Here is a 25,655-nt window from a genome sequence, read left to right on the forward strand (position 1 = left end):
AGCAGAGGCCAGCTGACTGCTTGTTGGCCATGCTGTTTCCGTCCAAGCTGGACTTTTCAGCTTCTAAGGCTCCTTCTTACCCAAAGAAAGGACTAGACGAGCTGACACGGGGATTCCTACTCTGGGAGCCCATTTGAAGCTGTGATTATGACGAAGAGCACCGGCCAGACTGAGTACAGTCTGCATTGATAACTGTCTCATTTCCCAACTCGGTGATGCCAGAAACCTGAGGGTTTCTGAAAGTTAAGCTCAATGTGGCTCCATGAAGAGACAAACAGAGGAAGGTTTTTCATCTTATAAAATGGATCTTTGAATGACTCGGTTTCCCATTTCAGGAGCCTTTCTTCTACTGTAGCTACCAGAACAATGATAAGAAGCGACTTTCACAGAACTCGCCCCGACAGCCTTGAGAGCTTGGAGACACATTAACCATCCAAGTTCTGCTTTGATCCTCCTCAACCAGCTTGCTTTGGGGGGTGAGTGTGAGGAGGGGCAGCTGGGAGGGGTCAGTTAGTGGGAAGAAGACAGGCTTCTCCTCTGTGATGGATGAGAATGAGGGGAGAATCGACCTTCCAGCAAGCCCTGCTTTAAGTTGGGGATGGCTCATGTCTCTGCCAAGCTGCAAGGGGAAGAAGGGCTTTTATAAGAGCTTCTTCCCATGCACTCCAAACCCACTCGCTTCACAAATGGAAGCAACTTCCTTTCTCCAAACCTTTCCAAAGGAACAAGGACAGTCTTCTTCCCCAGGTCGCAGCCCTGGCCACCAGCTGGCCCTTTTGTCTCCCGTGTTCCCTGGCCTGCTTCTTGACTGCCCTCATCATCATCACTAACATGTATTAAGTGCCTACTGTGTGCCAGGCACTGTGCTCAGTGCTTTCCCACTCAATGGACCCTCACAAGCCCCCTGTGAGGGAGGGGCTCTCCTTTGTCTGAAACAAACAGGGACCCAGCTGGGAAGCATCTGAAGCCACATTTGAACTTGGGTCTTTCCAAGTCCAGGCCCAAAGCTGGCTCTGTGCACTATGGTGCCCCGTAGCCAACACACACAGACACAGACACACACAGACACACACAGACACACACAGACACACACACACACACAAACAGACACACACACACACATCTCTTCATACTTAGACACAGTTGGTGGCATCCTCTTTCACAATCTCGGCCTTCAAGGACTCACTGTAGTGACCCCAGGCTAGCCGGGGCAGTGCAGCCCAGTACTAAAGGCCGTGTCTATGCCGTGAGTGGCCTCTATCTCAACAAACAGGATACCAAACAAGAACCTCGATGCTCATGGCAGGGGACGGGGAGGTGGGGGAGAGGGGCACCCTCCGTCTATCAAACAAAGTGTCTCTAACTTGCAAATAAGCCTCTGGGTGAGCTAGACAGAGGCAGAGGAAGGCAGGGCCAGGGAAGGCAGCTGAGGGGTTGCTCTAGAGGGCATGTATGCAGCCTTTCATCTGGGTCTTTTATGCAGGAAACACTGAGCCTCCCTGGGGCTCCTTGACCTCATAAAAAAGTCACTTTTAAAAATGCAAATAACTTTGGGAAGGTGATGGTGCTAGTAGTCATTCACGCATTAGTGTGAAACCATCTGGAATTTGGGGGTGAAGGTAGTAGGTCTCAGCAGGGAGCTGCAGATGGACAGGAAGCCCCCGGGGAGAGGGGATGGGGCAGAGATCAGCTGCCTCCAGAAAACAAGCAAACCACTCTACTCCCGCTCCTAGGGTCCAGAACTCAGATTTGTTCTCGCCACAAGGTCTAAGAAGGGAAAACAGCCTGGATGCCACATCAGGAGACCAGAGGGGAATCCTGCCTCCAGCACTTACCACATCATTCTACAATGGGTCTATTTCTAAAATGGGTCTTCGCCGTGTAGTGGTGACCTCACAGGCTTGTGGTGAGTATAAGATGAGATCAACAAGGAAAGTGCTTTATTAATATTAATAATGTTCCATAAGTGGCTCATGATTTCTGTGGACTAAAATAGGCTTTTCTGAGCCAGTGTAGGCAGCTGACCACCATTCTATAACCTGGATCTAGGCAGGGGTTCTTAACCTTGAGTCCACAAACTTGGTTTTTTCCCCCCTTCCCCCCCCTGAAATATTTTGATAAGTGCATTTCAATCAAATTGGTTTTCTTTGTAATCCCATTTTTGTACATTTCAAACTATGGCTCTGAGAAGAGCCCCAACAGTTTCCCAAACCTGCCCCAGGGCCCACCACACAAAAAAGAGGAAGAAGCAACCTCTGGTCTGGAGAAAAACACATTTCGAGATCAGGCCACCAACTTACAAATGAACTTGGTCCCCACGCTATAAAATAAGTTGGGGATGGATCCCCGCCCAAGGAGAAAGGGACAGTAGGTGAAACATTCATTTCTCATAGCAACCAAGGAATTAGAAGGTGGATACTTACTTGGCCATGAGTTTGGCTATGCGGTGACAGTCATTCTTGTCATAAAACCAGATACTGTAAATTGACACTTGAAAAAGAAAAAAAGAAATTAAAACGAGAGCAAAAGAACTTCACAAAAAACCTGTTGGCTCCACCTACAGATGGGTCAGTACAGAACAAAGCTCTCCCCTCCCACATAGAAAAACACCCACCATAAGGGAGATGGCCAAAGGTCACAGGGCAAGTCATTAAGAGAAGCACTATTAACTGATCAGTTTTCAACAACTAGTTGGATAGAAAAGTATTGAGACTCCTAAAAAGTGCCTAAAACTCAAGAATGGAATCATTTCCAACATAAGAGAATGCACAAGAGAAAGCAGCTTTAAAGCCTACTATTTGTTCTATGAATCATGGCACATTCGTTTGGATTTTTCACTTCTGACAAGGGAGCTCCTATCAACTTAATGGTCGAAGATGAAAACAAGTCATTACAGTTTATTGCCATGAGGTAAAAAATCATTCACGTGACTTGAAAGACCATAAAAATGACTGTAGAAATATGATGATCAGAGAAGAGGCAAAAGGACAACACCAGGGAAAAAGAGCTTCACATAAGGATTTCTCACCATTTTTTATACACTCAAGTACTCGGGCGGGGGCCCCTACAGTCTTATCAGAACTAAGAAGCAGTTATGGAGGACAAGGCCGAATATCATTGCACTCTAGGAGTTACACTTTTTGGACAGAGGGGTCCTTTTCCTCTATCATTTTTCCCAATGGTCCAGTAGTTACCCTGACATTTTAGAAATCATCTCATTTCTGAGCCCTGTCTACAAGACATGAACAAATATTTTTGATATTTTAGTTGAAGAAAAAAAAAACAACTTTGAAAAGAAAGTATCATCTTCCATGGCATCATTATGCTCATTGCAGTCTTAAGAAAAGGAGTTTTTGGAGAAACTTTTCAAATAAACAAAATCCAGAGACCTACTGAATTCTTTGCATCACAGTGGACTACTGAGTCTGAAAAGCTCCCCCTGTTTGGGACCTACCCCACCACTGGCATTTCATTATTCTATTCAAAATTCTCTATGTGGATGTACCTACATAAGTTTTAATAAAAGAAGTTTCAGATGCAAATGCATCAGGATGAACAGGACACTTTTAGTGATAGGGCGATTAAGTGTTTTCATAAGAAACTTCAATATGAACCTTAAAAAAAAAGAATTAAATGTTGATCATCGAAACAATTCAGTTATCGCCAACAATTCCTTACAACATCTCGTCTTCATTTTTGCCATTTTTTCTTACCGCAGAAACAAATCATTGCCACTAAGGCAGTGTCCATCCGCGTTATCAAGAGACTCATTCCCACCACCCTGACGCCCCTAAAAAGCTTTTTCAGAAGCTTGTTTGCGGAAGAAATGAAGATAAGCAACTTGAAATGATAGCTTAATGGGGAAAATGATAAGAGTCACACTCAATTCTGCCAAACCCAGCTCTGCTGAGGTTCAACTACGCTTGCCAAAATCAGGCCTGTCTGCCAACATATCAGAAGTTTCACTTCATGCACCTGGCCCAAGTCAGAGGGAGTTACCATCAAGGCTCTCAATGTCACTCATGAGAAAACACAGACAGGTCACGAGATAGCCAAGACCCACCAAGGACACCGTCTCCCGTCTCCCGTCTCCCTTAACAGGACATGAAGATGCAGCCCATTCTGCCAACAAGTGGCATCTTCTAGTAAAATTCATTTGTTATATAAAGCAGCATTTGCATAAGAAACGATCCTAAGGGGAAATAGTTCAGAGATAGAGGTGATCTGAGTCCTGCTCTCAAAGAAATTCTAATCGAGTGGGGAAAGGCCAGGGACAAAAGTAACAATGCCAAAAAAAAAAAAAAAAAGTAACAATGCCAAAAAGGAGCATGAGTTACCATAAGAGACATCCAGACAGAGTTCTGAGAAACCAGAGAAGGAAGAGGCCATTTGGGTGGAGAAGGGAAAAAAATGGCTTTATGGAAGCAACAGACTTTGGGCCTGAAGGGGAGACACTTTCATATCCTGGGCAGAAGGTGGAGGAGCACAATGCCCACAAAGGCCCAAGCCTGGAGACAGTCACTGGATCATTGGCGAATAGCTGGCCAAATCCAGCTCCCCACTTTAATAGATGAGAAAATCGAGACCCAGGGAGGGGAACTGCTCAGGGCCACAAAGCCAATGAACATTGGGAGGGAGTAGAATTGCATTGGTTGGACAGTAGAGCATTAAAGGGAAACAGAAGGAGGGAAGGCTAGAAGGGATGGATGGATGAATGAAGCACTGATTGATCACTTACTGTGTACAAAGTCTTATGTGTGGGGGATACCATTAGGACAGTCAGTGATCCCTGCACACTATGAGGTGTTATTCTTTTTATTTTCTTTCAAACCCTCACCTTCCATCTTGAATCAATACTATGTATTGGTTCCAAGGCAGAAGAGTGGTAAGGGTAGCCAATGGGAGGTCAAGTGACTTGCCCAGGGGCAGTGTCTGAGGCCAGATTTGAACCTAGGACCTCCCATACGAGCTGTCCTTCTAATGGGGGAAAGTTTCAATGATAAATCTGGTGGGAAGGTCCCACGGTTGTCAGGGTACAGTCACAAAGCAGATGGCTGTCTAGCCCTTTTCTTTCACATCATCTCCCCTGATATAGTCACATTTGTTTCTGATGTTAAATCACTTGACAATGCCAAGGTCTCTTAAGAACAAAAATTTTCTTCTCTGAGTCTTCAGGATGATGGCTGAGGGGGCTGGGTAAGAAGCAGGCCTGGTCATCTGTTGGTGTTGCCATCATGGGTTCACGTGTCTGCCAAGAGCTGGTCGGTGGGTGGGGATGGTGAAGAAGGAGGAGGAATCCCTTTGTGTGATTACTACTCCCTTTGGGGATGTTCTAGGATGGATGCAGATCTGTAGTTTGGAAGACATTGCTATTCACAGGGATCATGGGCTCAGGGACCTCCTAGAGCTCTAGAGGCTGAAGGAAGGGTGGTGGAGGTAATGGTGCAGGGCAGTGAGGGTCAAGGCAGGATGAAGCAAGATTGTGGAGGACAGGGGGCAGCTGGGTAGCTCAGTGGATTGAGAGCCAGGCCTAGAGACAGGAGGTCCTAGGTTCAAATCTGGCCTCAGACACTTCCCAGCTGTATGACCCTGGGCAAATCACTTAACTCCCATTGCCTAGCCCTTACTACTCTTCTACCTTAGAACCAATACATAGTAAGGTGGAAGGTAAGAGTTTAAAAAAAAAAAAGATTGTGGAGGATGCTGAACCCCAGAGCCGGCCTTTCCTGAGGCCACCAGCTGCCAGTACGTCTTCCCCACCCATGACGGTATTTAATCTGTAATCTTGTGTATTTATTTGAACATGTACCACTATTCCCCCAGCCCAGCAGCCTAGATGTTCTCTGAGGGCAGGGAGAATCTCACTTCTGTCTTTGTCTCCTGAGTGATGAGCACTTTATCCGACCCATCATGAATGTTGGTTGACTTGGACTGACCTGGCTTTTCTCCTTTCCTCATTAAGCAGTGGGAGAGCCCTGGTGGCTCTGGGAAGGGGAGAGAAATAACTGGAGTGGAACATTAGGGAGATTTCTCAGAGTCATGTGAAGAATGAATTAGGGGATGGAAGCATCTGAGAAATCTAGGACTAACTGAGAAAGTAGAAAGGCCTGAATTAACTGCAGCCCTGCTTGCATTTAAATTTGAAATGGTAGAAAACTGTATTAATTTAAAATGATCTTGTTATGCTATTTTATGAATGGCTTTCCATAGGGACCATGGACCAGTTCTAAGAGCAGAATAATGCTGCTTCAGCAAAGTTATGGAAAAAAGTTCAAAGTGTAAGTCATCTCCACACAACTGGTTTTAAATGAAATTTCACATTCTTTGGGAAACAATGAGCAGATATAATATTGCCCAAATGGCTCCCCATTCTCCATCTGGCTGATATATAAAACCTATGAAATTTCCTTAATAGTAAAGTGGTTAATGATATGAAGCAGTTTTCAAAATTATATGAAGCAATTTTCAAAAGAAGAAATAGAAACTATCAACAACCAAAGGAAAAATGTTCCAAGTGACTGATATGATAAATGCACACAGAAACAACTCTGAGATTTCACTTATACCCAGCAAATTGACAGAGATGATAAAAGAAGGAAATAGCCAGTGTTGGAGAGGCTGTGTGAAGACAAGCACATGGCTGTGCTGTTGATGGACCTGTGAAGGTAAGAAGAGTACGACACCCTGAAAAACAATTTGGAATTATGTCAGAAGTCACTGAAGGATTCCTACCTTCTAATCCAGAGATCCTGCTATAATGCATATGCCCCAAGGAAGTTAAAGGGATGCAGCAAGGTGACCCTGTGAATAATGCTGGACTTGGAGACAGGGAGGCCTCAAATGTTCTAGCTGTGACTTAATTTCTATCTGCCTCAGTTTCCTCATTTACAAAATGGGAGTAATAAGAGCACCTACCTCTCAAGGGTTGTGGGGATCCAGTGAGACAATGTATGTAAAGAGTTTTGTGAACCTTACAGTAACATAGAAATATTGGAGAATATTATTAAAAGCAGAAAGCCAACATGCACAGAGCAAAAAATCCTGTGGTGGCAGAGAAAAAACAAAGTGAGTGCCTGTCAAATACATGAAGGGAATAGTCTCACTCCAGAAGAGATGGCAAATATAAGGAATTCAGAAAAAAACATGGGACATTTGGACCAGTGGATGTGGAATAACTTGGGCAAAGCCAGGAAAATAGCCTTGTGTACACATCGACTATTATCTAACTCGAAAGGACACCAAAGCTCACCAAGCACAAGGAGGGCCATCCTGGTCCCAGAGGAGAGATGGGGAAAACCCCTCCTGCAACTCAGCACAGAGAAGGACTGTGAGAGATGCCAGACTCGACAGGTTGGCTCTGTTTTAGCTGGATGCTTTGCCAGTTTTTCTTTGTTAAACGGGAAGTTTCGTGGGGTGGGTGTTTGGAATATGGTGTAACAGAGGTGTCCAAACAAAAGTATACAAAAAACCTGAAATAAAACAAAATAAAAACAGCCAGAGGGGACGGCAGTGTGGATATGCAGGAGGAAAATGGAAATCGGGCCCATCTGCCATTCTGCCATTGGGATGATTCTGAGCCTCACTCCCTCGGTTTTCCTTTTAATGTGTCTGGGACACTCACCACTGTCACTTCCTCCATCTTCTCCAAGCCAGTTAGACTCCTTTCTTGGAGCCAATCTACCCAGGCAAACAAAACAAAGTCCTCTCAAGTTAGGGCTGGTTGCTGGGCAGATAAAGCTCTGATGCTTCTCACGGTGGTTTTCCTTTTAGGTCACTGTCACCAAGGAAATCATTCTTCTCAAGGAGTGGGGGAGGGAGATATTTGGAACTGAAAAGGTTTCTGACTCCTTTTTATTCCCTAGGGTTTCTTAGCATAAAGCTTGACACAAGCCAATGGATGGTATAAATATGAGGTCAAATCAAAAGTACCTTGAAGCTATCTGGAGACAACGAACCAGGAGTCTGTATGATTATGATGAAGTCTCTGCTGTAATATTTTGGGAAATGGTTTTCAATGATGATAAAATGAATACTTAGACCTACAGAGAAAAAAGGACTAGAGGTAGCTCAGAATAGTGGAGAAAACACTGGTCTTGGCATCAGGGTTCAAATCCCAGTTTAGGCTTCACTGTGTGACCCTGGGGAAATCTCCTGACCTGTTGGGCCTCAAATGTCCTCATCTGTAAAATGAGGGCGTTGGTCTTAATGGCCTCAAAGATTTCTTACAGTCCCAAATGTAGGCCTTAAATTGTAACCAAAAATATTTAGACTAAACACAAGGGAAAACTTCCTGGACTGTAATACATGTGGTTACAAACTGGAAGAGACACCACATTTGTAAACCTGTCCAGAACTTCTGCAGTGACCGATTCAGGGCCAGATAGCCAGAAGGGGGTGATGAGGGCTGGGCCTGGCACCTGGAAGGACACATTCACTAAAGGTTTGTTGAGTGGAATGTACTGAAAAAAGAGAGTGACAGAACTGGTTTGTGAGCCTGGACAAGCCAGAAGCCAAACCTAAGAGAGGCTGGTGGCCATGCTAGTAGCCAGCAAAATACTCAGGGCAGCTGGAGAGAGGGAAGGGGTGCTGAGTTAATTCAGCAGCCAAGGGGTCTAAATCCCAGTTTGGAATACCATTTGGTTGTTTCCTTGGGTCACATAAGTATTTAATGGTATTCAGCAGGATATGGAAACAAAAGTGTACTTGTACCTGCGTGTATCATATCATAAATTTGAATTGTTATTCCCTATAAGTAAACAAGGACTCAGGGGCACTGTGGTCTCTTCTAAGCCTTTCTAGAAAGAGAATGTCCAATGACGTCAGGAAAAAAATCGGACAAAATGACATCCATAAAAGAAAAGCCAACATTAAGCTCTAACATATCACTTCCTTTGAAACTACAAATGGACCTTGAACGCCATGACGGGGAGACCTCAAACAAAGCATCAGCATCAACTACAGCATAAGAAAACTCCAGACACAGACAGAAAACCACTTGGCAACAAAGACTCCCCTTCACCATCATCCTTGTTCTTGTAGTCCCCCTGCCCCTGAATCTCTTATTCCCAAAGCCCTGACAGTTCCAAGGTCCATACCCTGGTGGCAGCCCCCAAACCAAACCAAACCAAACCAAACCAAAGAATGGGGGAATCCAAGCAGGCAGTGGGGAGCCTCTTCTTCAGGGCTCTCCCTGCCCAACATCATCTCTTCAACCATAACAAAATTTGGAGCTGAGAGAGACCATAGTAGTCATTTAGTCGGTTCCTCTAATTTTATAAATAAGGAAACTGAGGCCTATGGAAGAATGAGTATTTGAATCCACTGTTTTCTTCCATGGTAGGCAAGATGGCACTCCACGGCAGAAGGGCTGGGTCTAGGAAAAGCAGACCTTGAACTCTGAAGGTCCTTTTGGCCACCAACCAGCTGCTTCACCTCGGAAGTGGCTCAGCGGATTCCCTCCTGCCATTTAACAGGGAAGACCTGAGTTTTAATTCCTTCCTGTTCAGCTCAGACACTGCCCATCAGAGCAGGTCTAGAACATGACAAGGAACAAAAAGCCCTGACTAGTTGTGAAACTTGGAGTTTCTGGAACTTCCCAGCTAAGTTTGGGCTAGTTTTTGCTCCTGAAATTTCTTTTGCCAATAGCTGTGGCTTCTTCTTCTTTTTTTTTTTAAACCCTTAACTTCTGTTGTGTATTGACTTATAGGTGGAAGATTGGTAAGGGTAGGCAATGGGGGTCAAGTGACTTGCCCAGGGTCACACAGCTGGGAAGTGTCTGAGGCCGGATTTGAACCTAGGACCTCCTATCTCTAGGCCTGGCTCTCAATCCACTGAGCTACCCAGCTGCCCCCCTCTGTGGCTTCTTTTCATTTGGATTTGTACAACAGGTTTTCTTACACATTCTTAAAACCATATAAAACTTAGTAGAAATACTAAAATCTGACATACATTAAAACAGTAAATTCAAAGTAAAAAAAAAAAGCTAAAATGAAATGTATTATTTTTCCTTTTCTTTTTAAAAATTTTATTCCAAACCCTTACCTTCTGTGTTAGAATTAATATCATATATTGGTACCAGAGTAGAAGAACAGGAAGGGCTAGGCAACAGGGGTTAAATGACTTGCTTAGAGTCATAAAGCTAAGAAGTGTCTGAGGCCAGATGTGAACCCAGGACCTCCTGTCAATGGGTCTGGCTCTCAATCCACTGAGCCACTTAGCTGCCCCCAGTGAAATGTATTCTTGGTGGGTTCAATAAGAAATAAATGCTTTTACTACACTATAAAGTATAGTATACCATATACTACTATAAAGCAACCTCAAATAACAACATTTAAATGGTTTGGGATGGAAAGTCAGGATTACATAAGTTGTGTGTTATCAAACAATGCAAATCTCTCTAAAGCTGGAGTTTGTGAACTTGTGTATTTAAAAACATTTTGATAACTGTATTTCTTTTGTTTTTTTTTAATGTTTTTTTTTTAAACCCTTAACTTCTGTGTATTGGCTCCTAGGTGGAAGAGTGGTCAGGGTGGGCAATGGGGGTCAAGTGACTTGCCCAGGGTCACCCAGCTGGGAAGTGTCTGAGGCCGGCTTTGAATCTAGGACCCCCCGTCTCTAGGCCTGACTCTCCATCCACTGAGCTACCCAGCTGCCCCCCGATAACTGTATTTCACTAGAATTGGTTTTCCTTTGTAATCTTATATATTTGATTTCATTCATTAAAAAACATAATTCTGAGGAGTGTATAGATTTTGCCAGATTGCCAAAGGGGCACCAAAAAAGGCGGAAGATCCCCTGCCCTAAAGCATCAAAAGATGTTACTGGGAATAAGAAAAAGAAACTACTTTCAATATATGAAATGCTAATGAATTTAGTGGTAACAAAGCTGATATTCGAGAAGACTTAAACCAACAGCAAACAGCCCAGCCTGGGCTCAGTGACACTCATGTGATGATGGTGTTTTCCCATCTTCCCAGACTCTGGTGACTTATAGCCAAGCTCTTTCCTTATCTTGGCCCAGGAGGCTGGACTAATGGAACTGCCTGCCACCCATCACGTCTTCTTCACTGATCAAAGAGACAGAAAGACGACATCTGGACATTCGCTGCTAGTGGAAACTAACAGCCTTTCTGCAGGTTAAGACTCACTATCCCAAGACTGCTGGATGGCTCAACTCTCTCTCTTTTCTCTTTGAGAAATACCTAAACTGAGGCCTGCAGAATTTCTTTCTGGAGACAAAGCTCACAGTTTTTGCACCTGACCTTAAAGTTTGCCTAAGAAACTTAGCAGCAGCTTGTGCTGTTGTTCCTGTTGAGATTTCTGCCGAACCACGTCGTGGGCCACCTCTTGTCTTTGCCGTTGTGACTGTCCTGTCCTTGAACTGGGAAAGTATAAGCCAAGGAACAAGAAAACACACAGTACCGGGTCTCTTCTAGAGAAACTTTCCAGGCAGCAGCACCTACATTTTCAACACGTTGGAAATGAATCTCCCTGACCCTTCAGCTGAATTAATTTCGATTACAAGTCCTCTCTGTGGAAAGCCAGATGTCAGATACAAAGGAAAAGTTGTCAGTGAGATGGAGATGGAGGCACCCTTCACACGGGCTTACGGAGGTAAGTGAAGGATATTTACATTTTCAATTATATTTGTTTTAGCTTCTATTTTCTTCTGCAAAATTAGCTAAAGACCAATATGCCAAGATAATAACTAGCTATCCAGAATCAAACTTTTCTTCAGGGAATGCCAGATTCAATTTCTGCCCCACAAAGACATCCCATGCTTATAGAAAGCTTTTTGAAACATGCGGATAGTTCAAAACATGCCCATCTCTGACCAAAAGGGAAGCATTTATGTTTCTTTTGGAAAGGATGGAAAAATCTCTTCACAAGACATATGTTTCTGCACATACATATTTTAATACTAGAATACATGTCTTAAATCGTAGAAATTGACTTTGAGCACAGATGTGGGTAGGTGACAAAAGTCTAAAATGCCATAACCAGGATATATCTAAATAGCAAGTGACTTTTGATCAGCCAAAATATAAGTAGGTATTAACTAGAGAATGGAAAGAGTTTTGCTGAGATAAAGCAACAACTGCTTCCAACAAACTAGATCCCATCTACTGAAAATACTGAGGGGAAAACAGACCAACATGCTCACACCTTAGTGGCTACAAAAGAATATTTCTCCTGTGCGTGATCGAATTGTTTGAGGAGGCAGGAAGGCTATCAGGGAAAGAGGATTCACTCTGTGGTGGGCTGAAGATCTGTGTTCTGGTGCTCTGTCTCTTTGGAATGATATGGCCAGAGATAAATCATCAAACCTCTCAAGGCCTCAGTTTCCTTATCCATAAAATAAGGGTTTTAGATTAGATGATCAAATCCCAGAAAAAGAATGTGTTTCTGTACATCCTTAATCTAAGTATCTTAAACAGTTTATCTTTGTCATTTGGTAAGGAGTTTTAAAAAATTCTACTAAGGAGTCAAGTATTTCAAATAGCATCATCCAACTGAACCAACAACCACAGTTCTGAGGATACTATAAAATGTTTTCTGTTTACAATTTTCTACAAAAACAAAGTTAATACATACTGAGAAGTCAAAATCAAATAAATTCCTAGAAAACAAGCAGGGCCATTTTCACTTATTAGGCTCAAAGAACAGTGATCCTGGCAAGTAACTGGTTCAAAGAATTCCCTCAGTTTAAAGATGCACACGCATTTCTCCATCTCTGTGGACATATCAATTAGCAGCTAGCAAAACACTTCCCAAGTGTGGCTTCCAGCACACCCCAAGTCCTCCCTACTACACGGCTCAATGATAGCCTGAGGAGGGGTATGGCAGCGCTGAGTCTGGGATCCAGGGCCTACATCAGACTCAGACCCCTTATGTAGAGGGGTGGGTGGGTGGGAGAGGTGTCACTTTGGCTGTTTAGCCCTCAGTTTCCCCATCTGTACAGTGAAAGGGCTGGATGGTCTCAAAGACCTCCTTTAGCTCTAAATCACTGATCCTACTTCACAAAACTGGCCTTTATTATTGCCACCATGACATCTAACCAAGTTGTCCTGTAGACTAATGTGGGAAAGGGAAAACAAAGCTATTTTCCAGAATTCCTTTTAGTCTTAGGCAGTATATATATCAGCCTTTGATTCTAAACAATTAAAGAAAATCCTGAACTTAGAAAAAAGCTAAGAGTCAGGCTAATCAAAGACAAGCTAACAAACTGGCCCATTGCCTTGGACATGCTCCTCAGCGTGAGGATGCAGCAGAGGCGAGGGCATCATTTTCAGTACTGACAGTCGTCATGGCAAAGCCGACATCCTAGAGGAAGTCAAAGGGGCTGCCATCGGGTATGAAGAATCATGGACGGGACCGACAAGGGCCTGGCAGAGTTCTGACTTGGATGGGTTGATTTTGGTTAGGATGTGACTTCATCAAGGTGTGGAATCCCAAAGCAGAAACTCCCTGCACGGATGCGGACGAATCAGCAGCTGAGCTTGATTTACGGTGTGTCAGCGACAGTCGCCGTGAGGTGGGGGCACCCAGGATTACAAAGCAGACTCGCCCCAAGCTTGCCCTGCCTCCACAGCCTGTGTGCTCTCTGCTAAGTCCCTGAACACACTGGGTGAACTGAAGCCTCTGCTCGAGCTCTCTGCCTACAGGAAGCCTGCTATCGTCTCCTGGCCCATTATCCTGCAGTCACTTTTGTACCCATTTTTGGTGGACAAATGGATAAATATGCAGTAAGTAGGCAAGTTTAGTCATGGCTGATGATTACATAGTGTCCAAAGGTTGATGAAGCATGTGCAGACCTGATTTTATTTCATCCTCAAAAAAAGTGAGGTAGGTGCTATCATCACCCCCATTTTACAGATGAGAAAACCAAGGCTCAGAGGGCGCAAGTGACTTGTCCAGAGTCACACAGTTATGAAGCCTCTGAAGATCTGAGTGCAGACATCTACCAAGCAATGATTTCATTAAGTGCCTGCTATGTGCCAGGCCCAAGAACAGCGGAGGAAACATTTCTTCCTCTTGGAGCTTACATTTTCTTGGGAGAGACCCCAGGCGCAGAGGTATATGCAGAATACATGCAAGACACTAACTTAATAGGGTTGGAAGGACTAATGGGAAAACCAAGAAAGGCTTTCTACGAAAGTTGGTGTTTGACTGGTCTCAAGATATCTCCTAGCTGGGTGACCCTGGGGGAGTCACTTGACCCTAATTTCCTAGCCCTTATGGCTCTTCTGCCTTGGAACCAATACTCTGTGTCAATTCTAAGATGGTAGGTAAAGGTTTAAAAGAATAGAAGGTCCTGGAGGGGGTCAGGGCAAAGGCACGGAGGATGAGAGGGAAGGCCAGTTCAGCTGTGGAAAGGGCTTCAAGTAACAACAGGAGTTCAGACGAGGTCCTAGAGGAGGCTCCAGTTGGCGGGGCAGGAGTGTGCCACGGGCTGCTCTGCTCTGGGAGGAGCTCTCTCACAGCTGCCTGGCAGCTGAATAGGAAGACCAATGAGGAGCCCCGGACAACCCTGGGGAACCACCTTGATTGTGGGAGAGGAGGGTGCCAGGAAAGGGGACAGGAAGGTTGGTCAGACAGGGGTGAAGGACCAGGGAAGAGCGGGGTTCCAAAGACCCCAGGGAAAGCCAGATTCAGGAGGAAGGGGAGGAGGGCAGCAGAGAAGTCACGTAGGGTGAAAGCAGCCTGCAGGAGACGACCCACGAAGACACGAACACAAAAGCTCAAGCCCACATTTCAGGTTTGCCCCATACATAGCTCTGCGGATGAAATTCTGAAATGGGAAACGTTGCCTTAAGTCATGACTGGCCGTCCACACTGCTTCCTTTTATCTGAAGTTTGGTTGTTCACATCCGACTCTTTGGGACCTCATTTGGGGTTTTCTTGGCAAATACACACGGCTGCTCCCTTTCACACTTTTCCCTTAAGCCCTTTTAGGCAGCTCATGTTTCGCCCTGACTTTCTTTGTTGCCTTGAAAGGGCAAACGGAAGAGCCTGGGGCCTGTGGGCAGAGGCAGGGCCAGGAGGCAGACAAGGCAGCAGCAGCAGCACATTCTCCACATCCTTCTGGCAGGTTACCTCATGCCACCCATGGGGCAAGAGGGGGAATGAGGGAGGGTTGGGCAGCTCCAGGGTGGCACCAGGAGCTACAGGCGTTGGGTGGGTCCTCCACAGAGGATCCCAATAAAGGCATGGACAGTCAACATTCAGGTTGAGAACTAGTGGATGGCTGGTAAGCTGCCCTGCATAAGGCTATGAGGCCAGAGCACCACTGAAATAGGAGGGGATGGGGCAGCTAGGGGGCTCAGTGGATGCAGAGTCCAGCCTAGAGATGGGAGGCCCTGGGTTCAAATCTGTCCTCATAGGATAGAAGGTTAGGGTTTAAAAAAACAAGCAGCATGAGACACAAGACCAACTAAAATAAGTCTCACAAGTTGTGACTTTTGGTGCCTCTGCTGACATCCTGGTGTGAGCGCTGCCCTGGGCTCTCCAAGGCTAAGCCAGGGGAGTCCATCTGGCAGGTGCCAGTGACCAGGGTGGAGACGCCTCACCTGGAGGGCCAGTCACTGGCTCAGTATCTGTGGTCCAAAGAGCGGTCTAGCTTGGCTCTGAGTGGCTGGCCTCCAAGCAATGGTTTTAAAGACCAGCCAAGCTGCTACCTGCATCAGTGAATGGTAGGGAAAGTCCAGACCAAAAACTGATCATGGCTGTATTTCACAAACATTATCTCCCTTGACAAACACCACGGCAAACGGGCGTTCCAGGAAAGACAGGTATTAGCTCCTTTCAGATGGGAGCAAACTGAGAGGCCCCCGGACACAGGGCTAAGAAGGAGCAAGCCCAGAGCTTGTGGGAGAACCGCTGCAAGGCCACATTGGGGAGGAGGCTCCTTCTGCCATCTTTGTACCTGGAGACACCGCCTAGAGTCGCGGGGGCCCGACACTCAGGAATGCTTTCTGGGGGCTTTTCTCAGTCTTGTAAAATGACATTTACCTCAATGCCAGGCTTACTGTGATGGATGCAGGTATGGCAAGACCCTAAGCCTTAGAGCTGAAAGGACTTTGCGCTTGTTCAGTCATTTTCATTGTCTGACCCTTTGTGACCCCGTTTGGGGTTTTCTTGGCAAAGATGGCTTTCCACATCCTTCTCCAACTCATTTTACAGATGAGGAAACTGAGGCAAACAGGGTGAATTGACTTGGCCAGGATCACATAGTTAGGAAGTGTCTGAGGTCATATTTGAACTCAAGAAGAGGAGTCTTCCTGACTTCAGGCCCAGTGATCTACCCAACTGCACCACCCATAGCTGCCTGAAGGGACTCTCTTGTTTTACAAATGAGGAAAAAAAGGCTGATGGGATGAAATGATCTGAGTCAGGTCTCCTGACTCCAAGTCCAGTGCTCTGCGCATTGCACCACACTGCCTCCTCAAGCCTTCAATTGCTCTTGTACAAGTAGAGGTCACAGGCCTGGTTACCCTTGTGGCTATTTAGGCACAGAGTGTGACGCTAATGACTGCTGGATTTCAGAACTGATCTAGAGCTCCTTCACTGATTTCCCACAAACTACATCTGATTATGTGTGAGACCTCCACAATCCAAGAGCTAAAAGGGGGACACCCACATTCTGACACACACACAGACACACACAGACAAAAAGACTGAGAGATAGAGAGAGAGAGAAACAGAGAGAGTTCTGGCTGCTAACCTTTAGTTTCACTCATGCTCACATTATTTATCGGCTTAGAAGCAAAAGCTAAACTGTAGCTCTGGGACCACATGCTGGGGGTTCCAACATCTGTTCTGCTCTCCAATCTCTCACATAGCCAGCAAGTCATTTTTTCTTTAAACCAATCCATTTCCTCCCACCCAACAGTCTGGGAAGACACTGTACTTTTGTCCCTGTCCCCCTTTCTAGCCTGCACAGTTTGTAAGGGGCAGGGACCCTCTGGGAACTGGGGTCCCCTCAGCCACAAGGAGATGTGCAGGGCCCACACCAATGAGGCTTTTGTGAAGGATGAGCCCGGATAACCCTCCACTAAACGCTCCACTGCGTCATTTCATCAGCCAGTCATTTGCCGTAAAATGTGGGTGCTGACTGCCTAAGATGAAGAAGTATCCAGACTGACAACTCCTAGTCAGTAAGATCACAGATTTGCATGTTTTACCTCCTTACAAATCCGATTCTGAATCACTGTAGATGACTATTTCCCCCTCAGCTTCCAAGTGAACAGTTATTAATACAGACACCCATCTGCATTTTTAAAGCACTAAGACTTGGGTTTTTTCCAAATTTACCCACATTATGAATTATCAAAAAGGCAAAGGACAGGGTAATTATCTCGACAGATGAAGTCACTTGGAAGTCAAGAGATTCACCCTCTTTTGCCCAGAAATTGAAAAGTAAATTGAGAATAGAATATAATCAGTTTTTGAGCTTTTAACAAACTTTAATGCTTCTAGATTCATAAAATGTTGGAAAATTAAACACTGTACATCTTGACTGTGATCCAACAAGCTGACTTTGCACCAAAAAAAAGTTCTTTCCCTACGAGGGTTTATATTTCTAATGGAGACATTTTCTCCTGTAGGAATCTGTATTTTACTACAACATGTAGCCACTTCAGGATACACAGGAGGGTTTGGGTCAGAAAAGGGCACTGATAACTACAGGGGTTAGCCAAGGCTTCCAGTAGGAGAAGGCCATTGGATTTTAAGAAGTAAGGAGCTTGGGCACTCCAGCCCTGGGATGGAGGGAAAAGCCTGCCTCGTGCAGAGAAGTACAATAGACCAATAAGGATGAGATGCAGAATTTGTGAAGGGCAGCAATATGTAATAAGTCTGGCAAGGTGGGCTGGTGCCAACCTGAGGCAATAGGGAGCTACCGAAGACTCTTGGGGAGGCCTGGTCAGACTTCTGCAGCACTGAGATTACTCTAGCAGTTTCATTAAGGATAGGATGAAGAAGAGGGACTGGATTCAGCCATCCAATTCAGAGTCAATTGTATATTCCATATGAGAAGTGAAAGCTTCCACCTGGCAGTGGCTGTGAGTACAGAGAAAGGCAACTGGGGTGCCCCAGTGTATGGAGTCAGGAAGATGTGAACTCAAATCCTACTACAGACTTATAGCTGTGCAATCCTGGATAATTCCCTTAATCTCAGTTTCCTCACCTGTGAAGTTAGGAGTTGGGTTCGATGGTCTCTAAGGTCCCTTCCAACTCTAAATCCACGATCCTACAATTCCACACAGCAGTGAATTTGAGAGAGATTGTGGAAGAAGAATGATTAAGGATCAACTGATTGGATAAGAATGAGGGAGGGAAAAGGAAGACTCCACAGGCTGACTCCCAGATGGCAAATCTGGATAAATGGAAGAATGATGGTTTTCCTAAGAGAAACAGAAGTCTGAAGGGAAGTTAGAGGGGAAGACAATACACCTGGATATACCGGGTTGATGGGAGGGCTGCCCAGGTGGGATCGAGCTCAGGTGGCTGGCAGGGTGAGAAGGGAGCTCGGCAGAGAGACGAGGGCTGGCTACAGAGGTCTGGGAGTCATCAGCCTGAATCCACAGGAATCACTGAGCTCCCCAAGAGGGTGAGGAGCCAGAAAAGGGCCCAGGCAGAGCTCTGAGGGTTTCTGTGGTTTGGCAGTACCACAGATGATGATGTAGCAAAGCAGAAGGTGAAGGCAGAGAGGTGAAGAGGAGAGACAGGAGAGAGCAGCCAGGAGAGGATAGTTCCCAATGGAGGAGGCCTTAGGGAGATTAGGAAGGACAAGGCCTGAGAACAGTCCCAGAAATTTCTGATTTATCCTCTAGGAGACAGCTGGCAACCTTAGAAGAAACTGTTTCAATTAAGTAGTGACATCTAGTCATAAGGAACTGAGATGTAGACAGGAGGAAGGTGACCTCTACATTCATTCCCTTTGCTGAGTGGACTTTCTATGTTCCCAGGATGGCTTGGAGGAGTAGAGGGTCACTGGGTAGTGAAAATGATATTTAAGAAAAGAAAGCACCAACGAAACACTGATTTACAACGTGAAAAAAAGTCAAATGAAAAGCATGAGTGGGAGAAGTTGAGGCAGTAAGAGTAGACAGCTTCTCCTAGAAGTATGACTGAAGAAAAAGCCTGGACCTGGAATTAAGAAAAACTTACATTCAAATCCTGCCACTGACAGCTGACACTCATGAGATCAGTGCCCATGGACAAGTCTCTGAGCCTCAGGTTCTTCAGATGTCAAGTGGCAGGAACGCCTCCCTGACATTGTGGTGAGAAGCCAGAGAGGGGATGCCCTAGAAAGTTCTTTGCCAAAGTTAAAGGAAGAAATAAAGCCTCAAAGAGGGCCTTTTAAAAACACTGACATGAAGGAAGCCACGATAAATGACCTGTTTCTCCCAGGTGTAGATGAAGCGAAGCTGGGCAGTGGAGTGGATATGACAGAATGCAACCCTACCCCTCCCAATTCTACAAGCTAGTACATCAGGTCATACCAAGGAAGAGAAATGGTAATGAGGATAAATGTCAAGCCCACATTTAGGTTGAAAAAGTTAAAGACATGGGGAGAAGATGGTAGGACTGAGCCCCAGAATTAGAGCATATGGGGACCTTTATGAAGCTCCCAGCCCACTCGCCACCAGCCAACCTTAGGACTGAGCTACAACTGGTCTGGCATATAAATGAAAACTACAGATCACCATCTGAAACATCCTCAAAGCCTGAATCCCAAAGGAAACTGCCAGTACACCCAGTCATTGGAATCCAGAACCCCTGGTACTCACAGCTGGCATTTCTGTAGAGAAGAAACGGTTCGTGGAGCTGGAATTCCAAATCTTTGTTCACAGGTTCCACAAGGTTCTGCATATTCAGCCGATTCACAATCGTGAAACCATGGAAAGGCGAAGCTGACCTGAGTTTTAATGGGGGGAAAAAGGCATCTGATGCTGAGCCGTCCCATTTCTGCTCAAACTGCAGAAATCTCCACCACTTCAATTTCCATTCCAATCAATACGCAAGCACATTGTACAGAACCACCTAGCAATGACTGTCTATTCTAGCCTCAGCAAAATATGTGCCAACGATGGGCTTCACCTTCCAAGAGGGACCATCTTTGACACTGTTCTATTGCCTAAGACACACAGACCTCAGAGGCCTTGCAGCAACTCATTTCTCTTGGACAGATCGCAAGATGGAGCCATCTTGTGCTGAATCTGGCATCATAGAAAAATATTGATGATTTATTAGGACTTTAAGGGTTAGCCAACACTTTCTTCCCATGAAGTGGGGATGACTAAAATGGGGTTAAATTGTGCCTGAAGGCAACTGTGTTGAGCTGATGAGTTTTAGAAGAAAGACTGAGAGTGAAATTTGAAGGAACGAAATCTCAAATCGACAAATCTCAACGCCTGGCTGACTCTGTTATACCAAAGCAGCACCCAAACCAAACAATAACGTTAAAGCCAAATATATGTCAAGAACATTTTGGGACTGGAGATACTTGTACTCTACATCAAAGATTTTGGGGAAATTTTTTTTTCAATCTGGACAGAATAATTTAGGCTTTAATACTTCTCTTTAAAGGACCCGCCAAAAGATTATTCAAGATAACATAAGGCAGGCAAACCAAATGTAGAAGAAGCATTTACTTAAAGTAACTTAAACCAAAATAGGATAAAAACACCCAAATCCTAGTTACACAGCCCATAATGACTCCAACTGCTCAAAAGAGTGGTTTTGCATTAACATGTAGAGAAAGAAGAAAGCCTGGCCAAAGAACCTGAGAGTTCCTTAGTTTTTTCTGATCGATACACCTTAAAACATACCAAAACTTCTTTTCCAACTCTCATTCTGCAATACTGAAATAAGCTGGGCTCTGTCTGGGTTTTGATGGACCCACACATTCTGCCTGTGTCTATTCTTTGTCCTTTGCTAATAATACAGCATAGGATAAAATAAAGAAATAAATGAGAAACTGAAGGGTGAGGGGGAGTGCTCATATTTTTTAGAAGTAAAGTCACCACAGTCGCCATATTATTAAAATTTAACAACAAAAACTGGAGGTTTGGAATTTTTAAAAATCTTACCTTCTGTACACAAACAAGGTCCCTTCTATGTCAGTTTTCTCCTGTAATAAAGACAATTATAAAAATAATTATATTTAACTTAATTTGTCTTACATAACCTGTCCTTAAATGTCATCCTAACAGTGGAATATATTTGAAAATCAATTTTAAACTGTTTTGAAGACTTACCTGGCTCAACAAGGTATTTATTTTCTTTTTAAGTGGTGAAGAAAACTTGGATCAGAAGATATTTTATTCAGAATTAGAAAAAAGGTTTATGCCAGATTGTCTAGTTTGTGGTTTGGTTGGGTTTTTTCTTAGCTCTGCTCATGTGTGCACAGTAGTTTCTTCCCTTTTCAATGTTTACCAGAGCTGGCAGCAAGAAGGGAATGTTGGTTTCTATACTAGTGACAATTTCTTTTATTTGGGAAGTTTTACGCAAAGCAGATCATACTGAGTTAAGCAAATGACTAGTGCCAAACATTTTATTTCTATTTGTAATCTCTAGGTGTGTTAAACTCAGGTAAAACAGGTTTAAAAAAAAACCCAAACTTTTTATAAATGTTTGGTCAGTATGATGTGTGATAAGAACATTGGAATTACAAATCCAGCCTCAGGCACTTATCTGAGCAATCTTCTCAGGGCCTCAGTTTCTTCATCTGTAAAACTAACAGGATGGATGGAGTTCAAGCTGGAGGGAGCCTTAGATTTCCTATGTTCCCCAATGCCCTGATTTTACAGAGAAAGCAGCAGGAGGCCAGATGAATGTCCTGTCTTGGTCCTGGGCATCTAAGCCAGGTTCCCCTCTCAGGTGAGCCCCACCATTTGGGGGTGGTATGAGGTTTTTGTCAGGAAAACATTCGTAAACATCCAAGTGCTATATAAACATGAATTGTAATTAAAATGGAAATTTCACACCATTTTACTCTTAATGAGATCAGTCTTTACTGAAAACCCACAATTCTCTGCCATCTTTCTTTTGCAAAAACAAAACAAGACAAAAAAACAACAACAGCTTTTAGTCTGGACACAAGTACAATCTCAAAATGGTGAAAAGTCATTTTCTGTATATTTTTGTGAACAGAAATCAGTAGGACTTGTAGGGGAGCTCTTTGATTTCTTATAGGCAGAAAGGTTAACTAAATTCTAATAATTTGTTTAGGGACTTGGTCTTTTTTCTTTTTCCTCTTTTGAGCCAGACATGCTTAAAAATGTTAAGCTGAAATAAGAAAAAATAAATTTAATCATCTCTTTTTAAAAAAATGGGAAATGCCTCCTTAAATTTAAATTACATTTCCCCAATGGAAGTCTGCTACTCCTATCCCAGTGAGTCCTCCCTGTCACCCAGAGCCACTTTCCCTCTACTTGCCAACACAAGCAGCCTACTTCCCTTTGGGGTCTCTAAAGCCACTTGGCCTGTATCGCCCATCATTGGCTGCTCCCTTGCTCTTTTTCAAGGCTTCCTAGCAATGAGGACCTTTTCAAAAGCATCTGGAACTGGTAAATGCCCCAGTCAGCAAAGCATCATTAGACTTTTTCACATTCTAAGCAACTCCACCATTTCAATCTTAGGGTTCTAGGAACCTACAGAATAAAGGGGGGGGGCAGAACTAGCCAGCCTTAGTGAGTGGCAGGACCCCTCAGCCGGGGTCTTGAGCCTGGCCTTTTATTTGCTTGCATACAATTTCGTAATAAGAGATACTGTAGCTTGGTTGACTAAGAAAGGGAGCAGCATGGCTACGTATCTCTATTTGGCTACCACAAACAACACTGAGTCAACCCTGGGTCACCGCACTTAAAGCCGATGAGAAGAAACATAGTTATAAACGGCAATACTGTAACTCCGTGAAAATAGACCTCAAAGAAACAAGGAAGCCAGAACCAGGGGAATGAGGGCTTCTCAAAGCTATTTAGTAAAAAATGTATACAACAAGGAATCCCAGTAAAAATGCTGCCAGGCCGAGTCTATCTAATTACATAATATCTAGCCTTCCATTCTTGGTTAGATCCTCAGAAGGACTGAAGAAAGCATCTGTTACATTACTGATACAACAAACGGAGGAGAAAGTCCCACAAGTTTGAAGAGTGGCTTGAACCTTCAAAACAAATGGCAGAAAGAAAAGAAAATTGATTTTTAAAAATGATTGTATTTATCTTTTAATTTTTTCAGTTAACAAGTTGATTTTTCTCCTTCCTCTACTTCTAAAAAGGAAAGAAAGAAAACCAAATCCTGGTAAAGTGATATGCTTGATCAAGCGAAAGTGAAGGCTCCCGCCTTGGTTCTCTAGAGCCAGGGATCAGTCTTTCTGCCACAAAACTGTAGGACAAACTGTAGGCCGCAACCCTCGGTCACCATATTGCCAGGATCAACTGTCTGCCTATGGGGCAGTTCATTAAAGCCCTTGTGGTGGTCCAGACAATACTCTGGAATGGGTTGAAATTAGCTTCCAAATAGGCATGTGCCCTCCTGAGTACCCTCCATGGACCACTTGGGGCCAAGGAGACCTTGGGAATCATGAGACTTTACCCACTTAATGCTTGACTTGGTAGTTTATGAACTATAGGACAGACCCAGAAGGCCTGGGCTTTAGATCACTTAATCCGCATGTATTAAGTGCCTGCTCTGTGTGCCAGGCACTGGGGATACCAAAAGGGGCAGAGGCAGTCCTTGCCCTCAAGGAGCTTACATTTATTAAGCTGGGAGCCTTGTGGAAGCCACTTCAAACTCTGAAGGGGAGAGTTGGAGTCAACCAGGGTTCAAATCCTACCTCAGACACTCCCTCTACAAGTCTGAGCAAGTCACTGATTGGGCAACTCTCTAAAGAATGAGCTATTCTCTTGATAACAATGCCACCGCCCTGGTGGAGCTTGGGCATCTGGATCAGGAAGGGCCTTAAAGGCCACCTCACAGATGAGGAGACTGAGGCCCAGGGTGCCAGGGACAGAGTGGGGAGCAAGTAACAATATGTCAAGCTCTTTGTCATCCTGTTGCTACTGTTGCCGCTTCCCACCCTCGTCCATCAAGCTTGGTGCGAATGTCGAGGAGTGCTGGCTGCTGGGCAGTGATGTGTGGCAATGGGGGGTGGGGGGTAGGGGGTGGGCGCGGAAGGGTATCGAACCCAGGGCCAAACGAGAGGCATTTTCCAGCCCCAGTGCCGCCTCTCTGAACAAACTCAATTAACCAGAGCTCTTCAGAGGGCAAGTCCCTAAACGGGGCTTGGCTTGCGAGCCCCACGGACCTTGGCTTGGAACTTCGGACAGCAGCAACCTGCCTTCTCACTAGAAAGGGGCAGGTGGCCACTGGGAAGTGGCAGGGGCTCTCCCCCAGCTCCCCTTGGGCAGGTGTTCATCCACTCCCCTATGTTCCACCCGGGTCCCCCACAACTCCAGGCAGCATCTGGCTATGCTGTCGGGGGTCTGGAGGAAGCAGGGCCGCAGTGTGGGTACATGCCCCTATTTCAGAGAAGGGGGAACTGAGGCAGGGGGAGAAGCAGGCGCTGGGACTTCGCTCCCGGCAATGACGAGCCCTGGGTCACCCAAGGCTCTTCTGCTGATGGAAGAATCTGAACCCAGGTCCCGGGCGCATACAACAGCGAGCAGTACTTATGCGGCGCTTGCTGTGTGCGTTTGCGGTCCTTGGCCCACCCTGAGGGGGACGTGACAGAGGGAGGCGGTGGGCCGGGCCTGGAGAGGGGCCTCAGTCTCCCCGTCCGCAGAATGGGCGCAGCGGCCCCAGCGGAGGCCCCGGGGGCCGCACTCACCCACTGATTGGCCTCGGGGCTGAAGGTGTAGAGCGCGACCTGTCCCGTGAGGTCGGCGATGCTAGTGATGTAAGGGTCGTGGCGCCGCAGCGCCGCTAAGCTCATCTCGGCCCCGGCTCGGTTCGCCGCCTCCATCTTGGCAGCCCCCCCAGCCGCGGCCCGGCACCGGAAGCCAGGGGGCAAGACCAACCCATTCAAAAACTCCGCCTCGGCCGCGCAGGCGCAAAAGCCATATCCGACGCCGCCACGGAGAACGGGCAGAGCCCAATGAGGAGCAGGAGGAATAGGTCCGGCCACTTCCTGTCCCGCCCTCCTCCGCCGGATCCTGCGTGGCGAGTGCGCGCGCGCCAACCCACGAGCCCGACAGCTGGTTGCGCGTCCCCCAGACCGCCCCTGGCTCGGGTCTTGGGGTGAGTGGAAGCTAGTGGCGCACCGGCTCCCCTTATATCGGGAGAATTGAGCGTGGCCGGCGGTGGCCAAACCGGGCTGGAGGCCGAGAGCAAGAATGACTCCTGCTACCACCACAGCCGCGGGCTGGGGACAGGGTATCTGTCCTTCCCTGAGCCCCAGAGGCGGCAGGACCTGGGTTCTAATTTGACCTGACACTTCCTAGCTGTGGGCCCCTGGGCAAATCTCTTAACCCCCATTGCCCAGTCCTTCCCGCTCTTCTGCCTTAGGACTGAGACTAAGACAAAAGGGAAGAATTAAAAAAGAATAACACCTGGCTCAAAGGTCCCGTGGCAGGAGACTCTCCTCAGTGGTGGAAAGGGTGCCCCTGCTTGGTTGAGGGCCAAGAGAGAGCCTGGTCTTCTGGCCGCGG

General features: G+C 45.7%; 1 protein-coding gene across 1 annotated transcript in view; it reads right to left on the bottom strand.

The window, feature by feature from the left end:
• DCP1A (decapping mRNA 1A) overlaps positions 1–24,970 on the bottom strand; it is a 37,448-nt gene extending 12,478 nt beyond the window's left edge. The window contains exons 1-4 of the mRNA XM_044656782.1: positions 24,836–24,970; positions 21,096–21,136; positions 19,794–19,921; positions 2,424–2,490 (exon numbers count right to left, since the gene is read on the bottom strand). Coding sequence (XP_044512717.1) covers positions 2,424–2,490; positions 19,794–19,921; positions 21,096–21,136; positions 24,836–24,970 — 371 coding nt within the window. The remainder of the gene's footprint in view (positions 1–2,423; positions 2,491–19,793; positions 19,922–21,095; positions 21,137–24,835) is intronic.
• Between the last annotated feature and the right edge of the window lie 685 nt (positions 24,971–25,655).

This window comes from Gracilinanus agilis, chromosome 1, assembly GCF_016433145.1.
Source record: "Gracilinanus agilis isolate LMUSP501 chromosome 1, AgileGrace, whole genome shotgun sequence".
In the NCBI taxonomy this organism is placed as follows: domain Eukaryota; kingdom Metazoa; phylum Chordata; class Mammalia; order Didelphimorphia; family Didelphidae; genus Gracilinanus; species Gracilinanus agilis.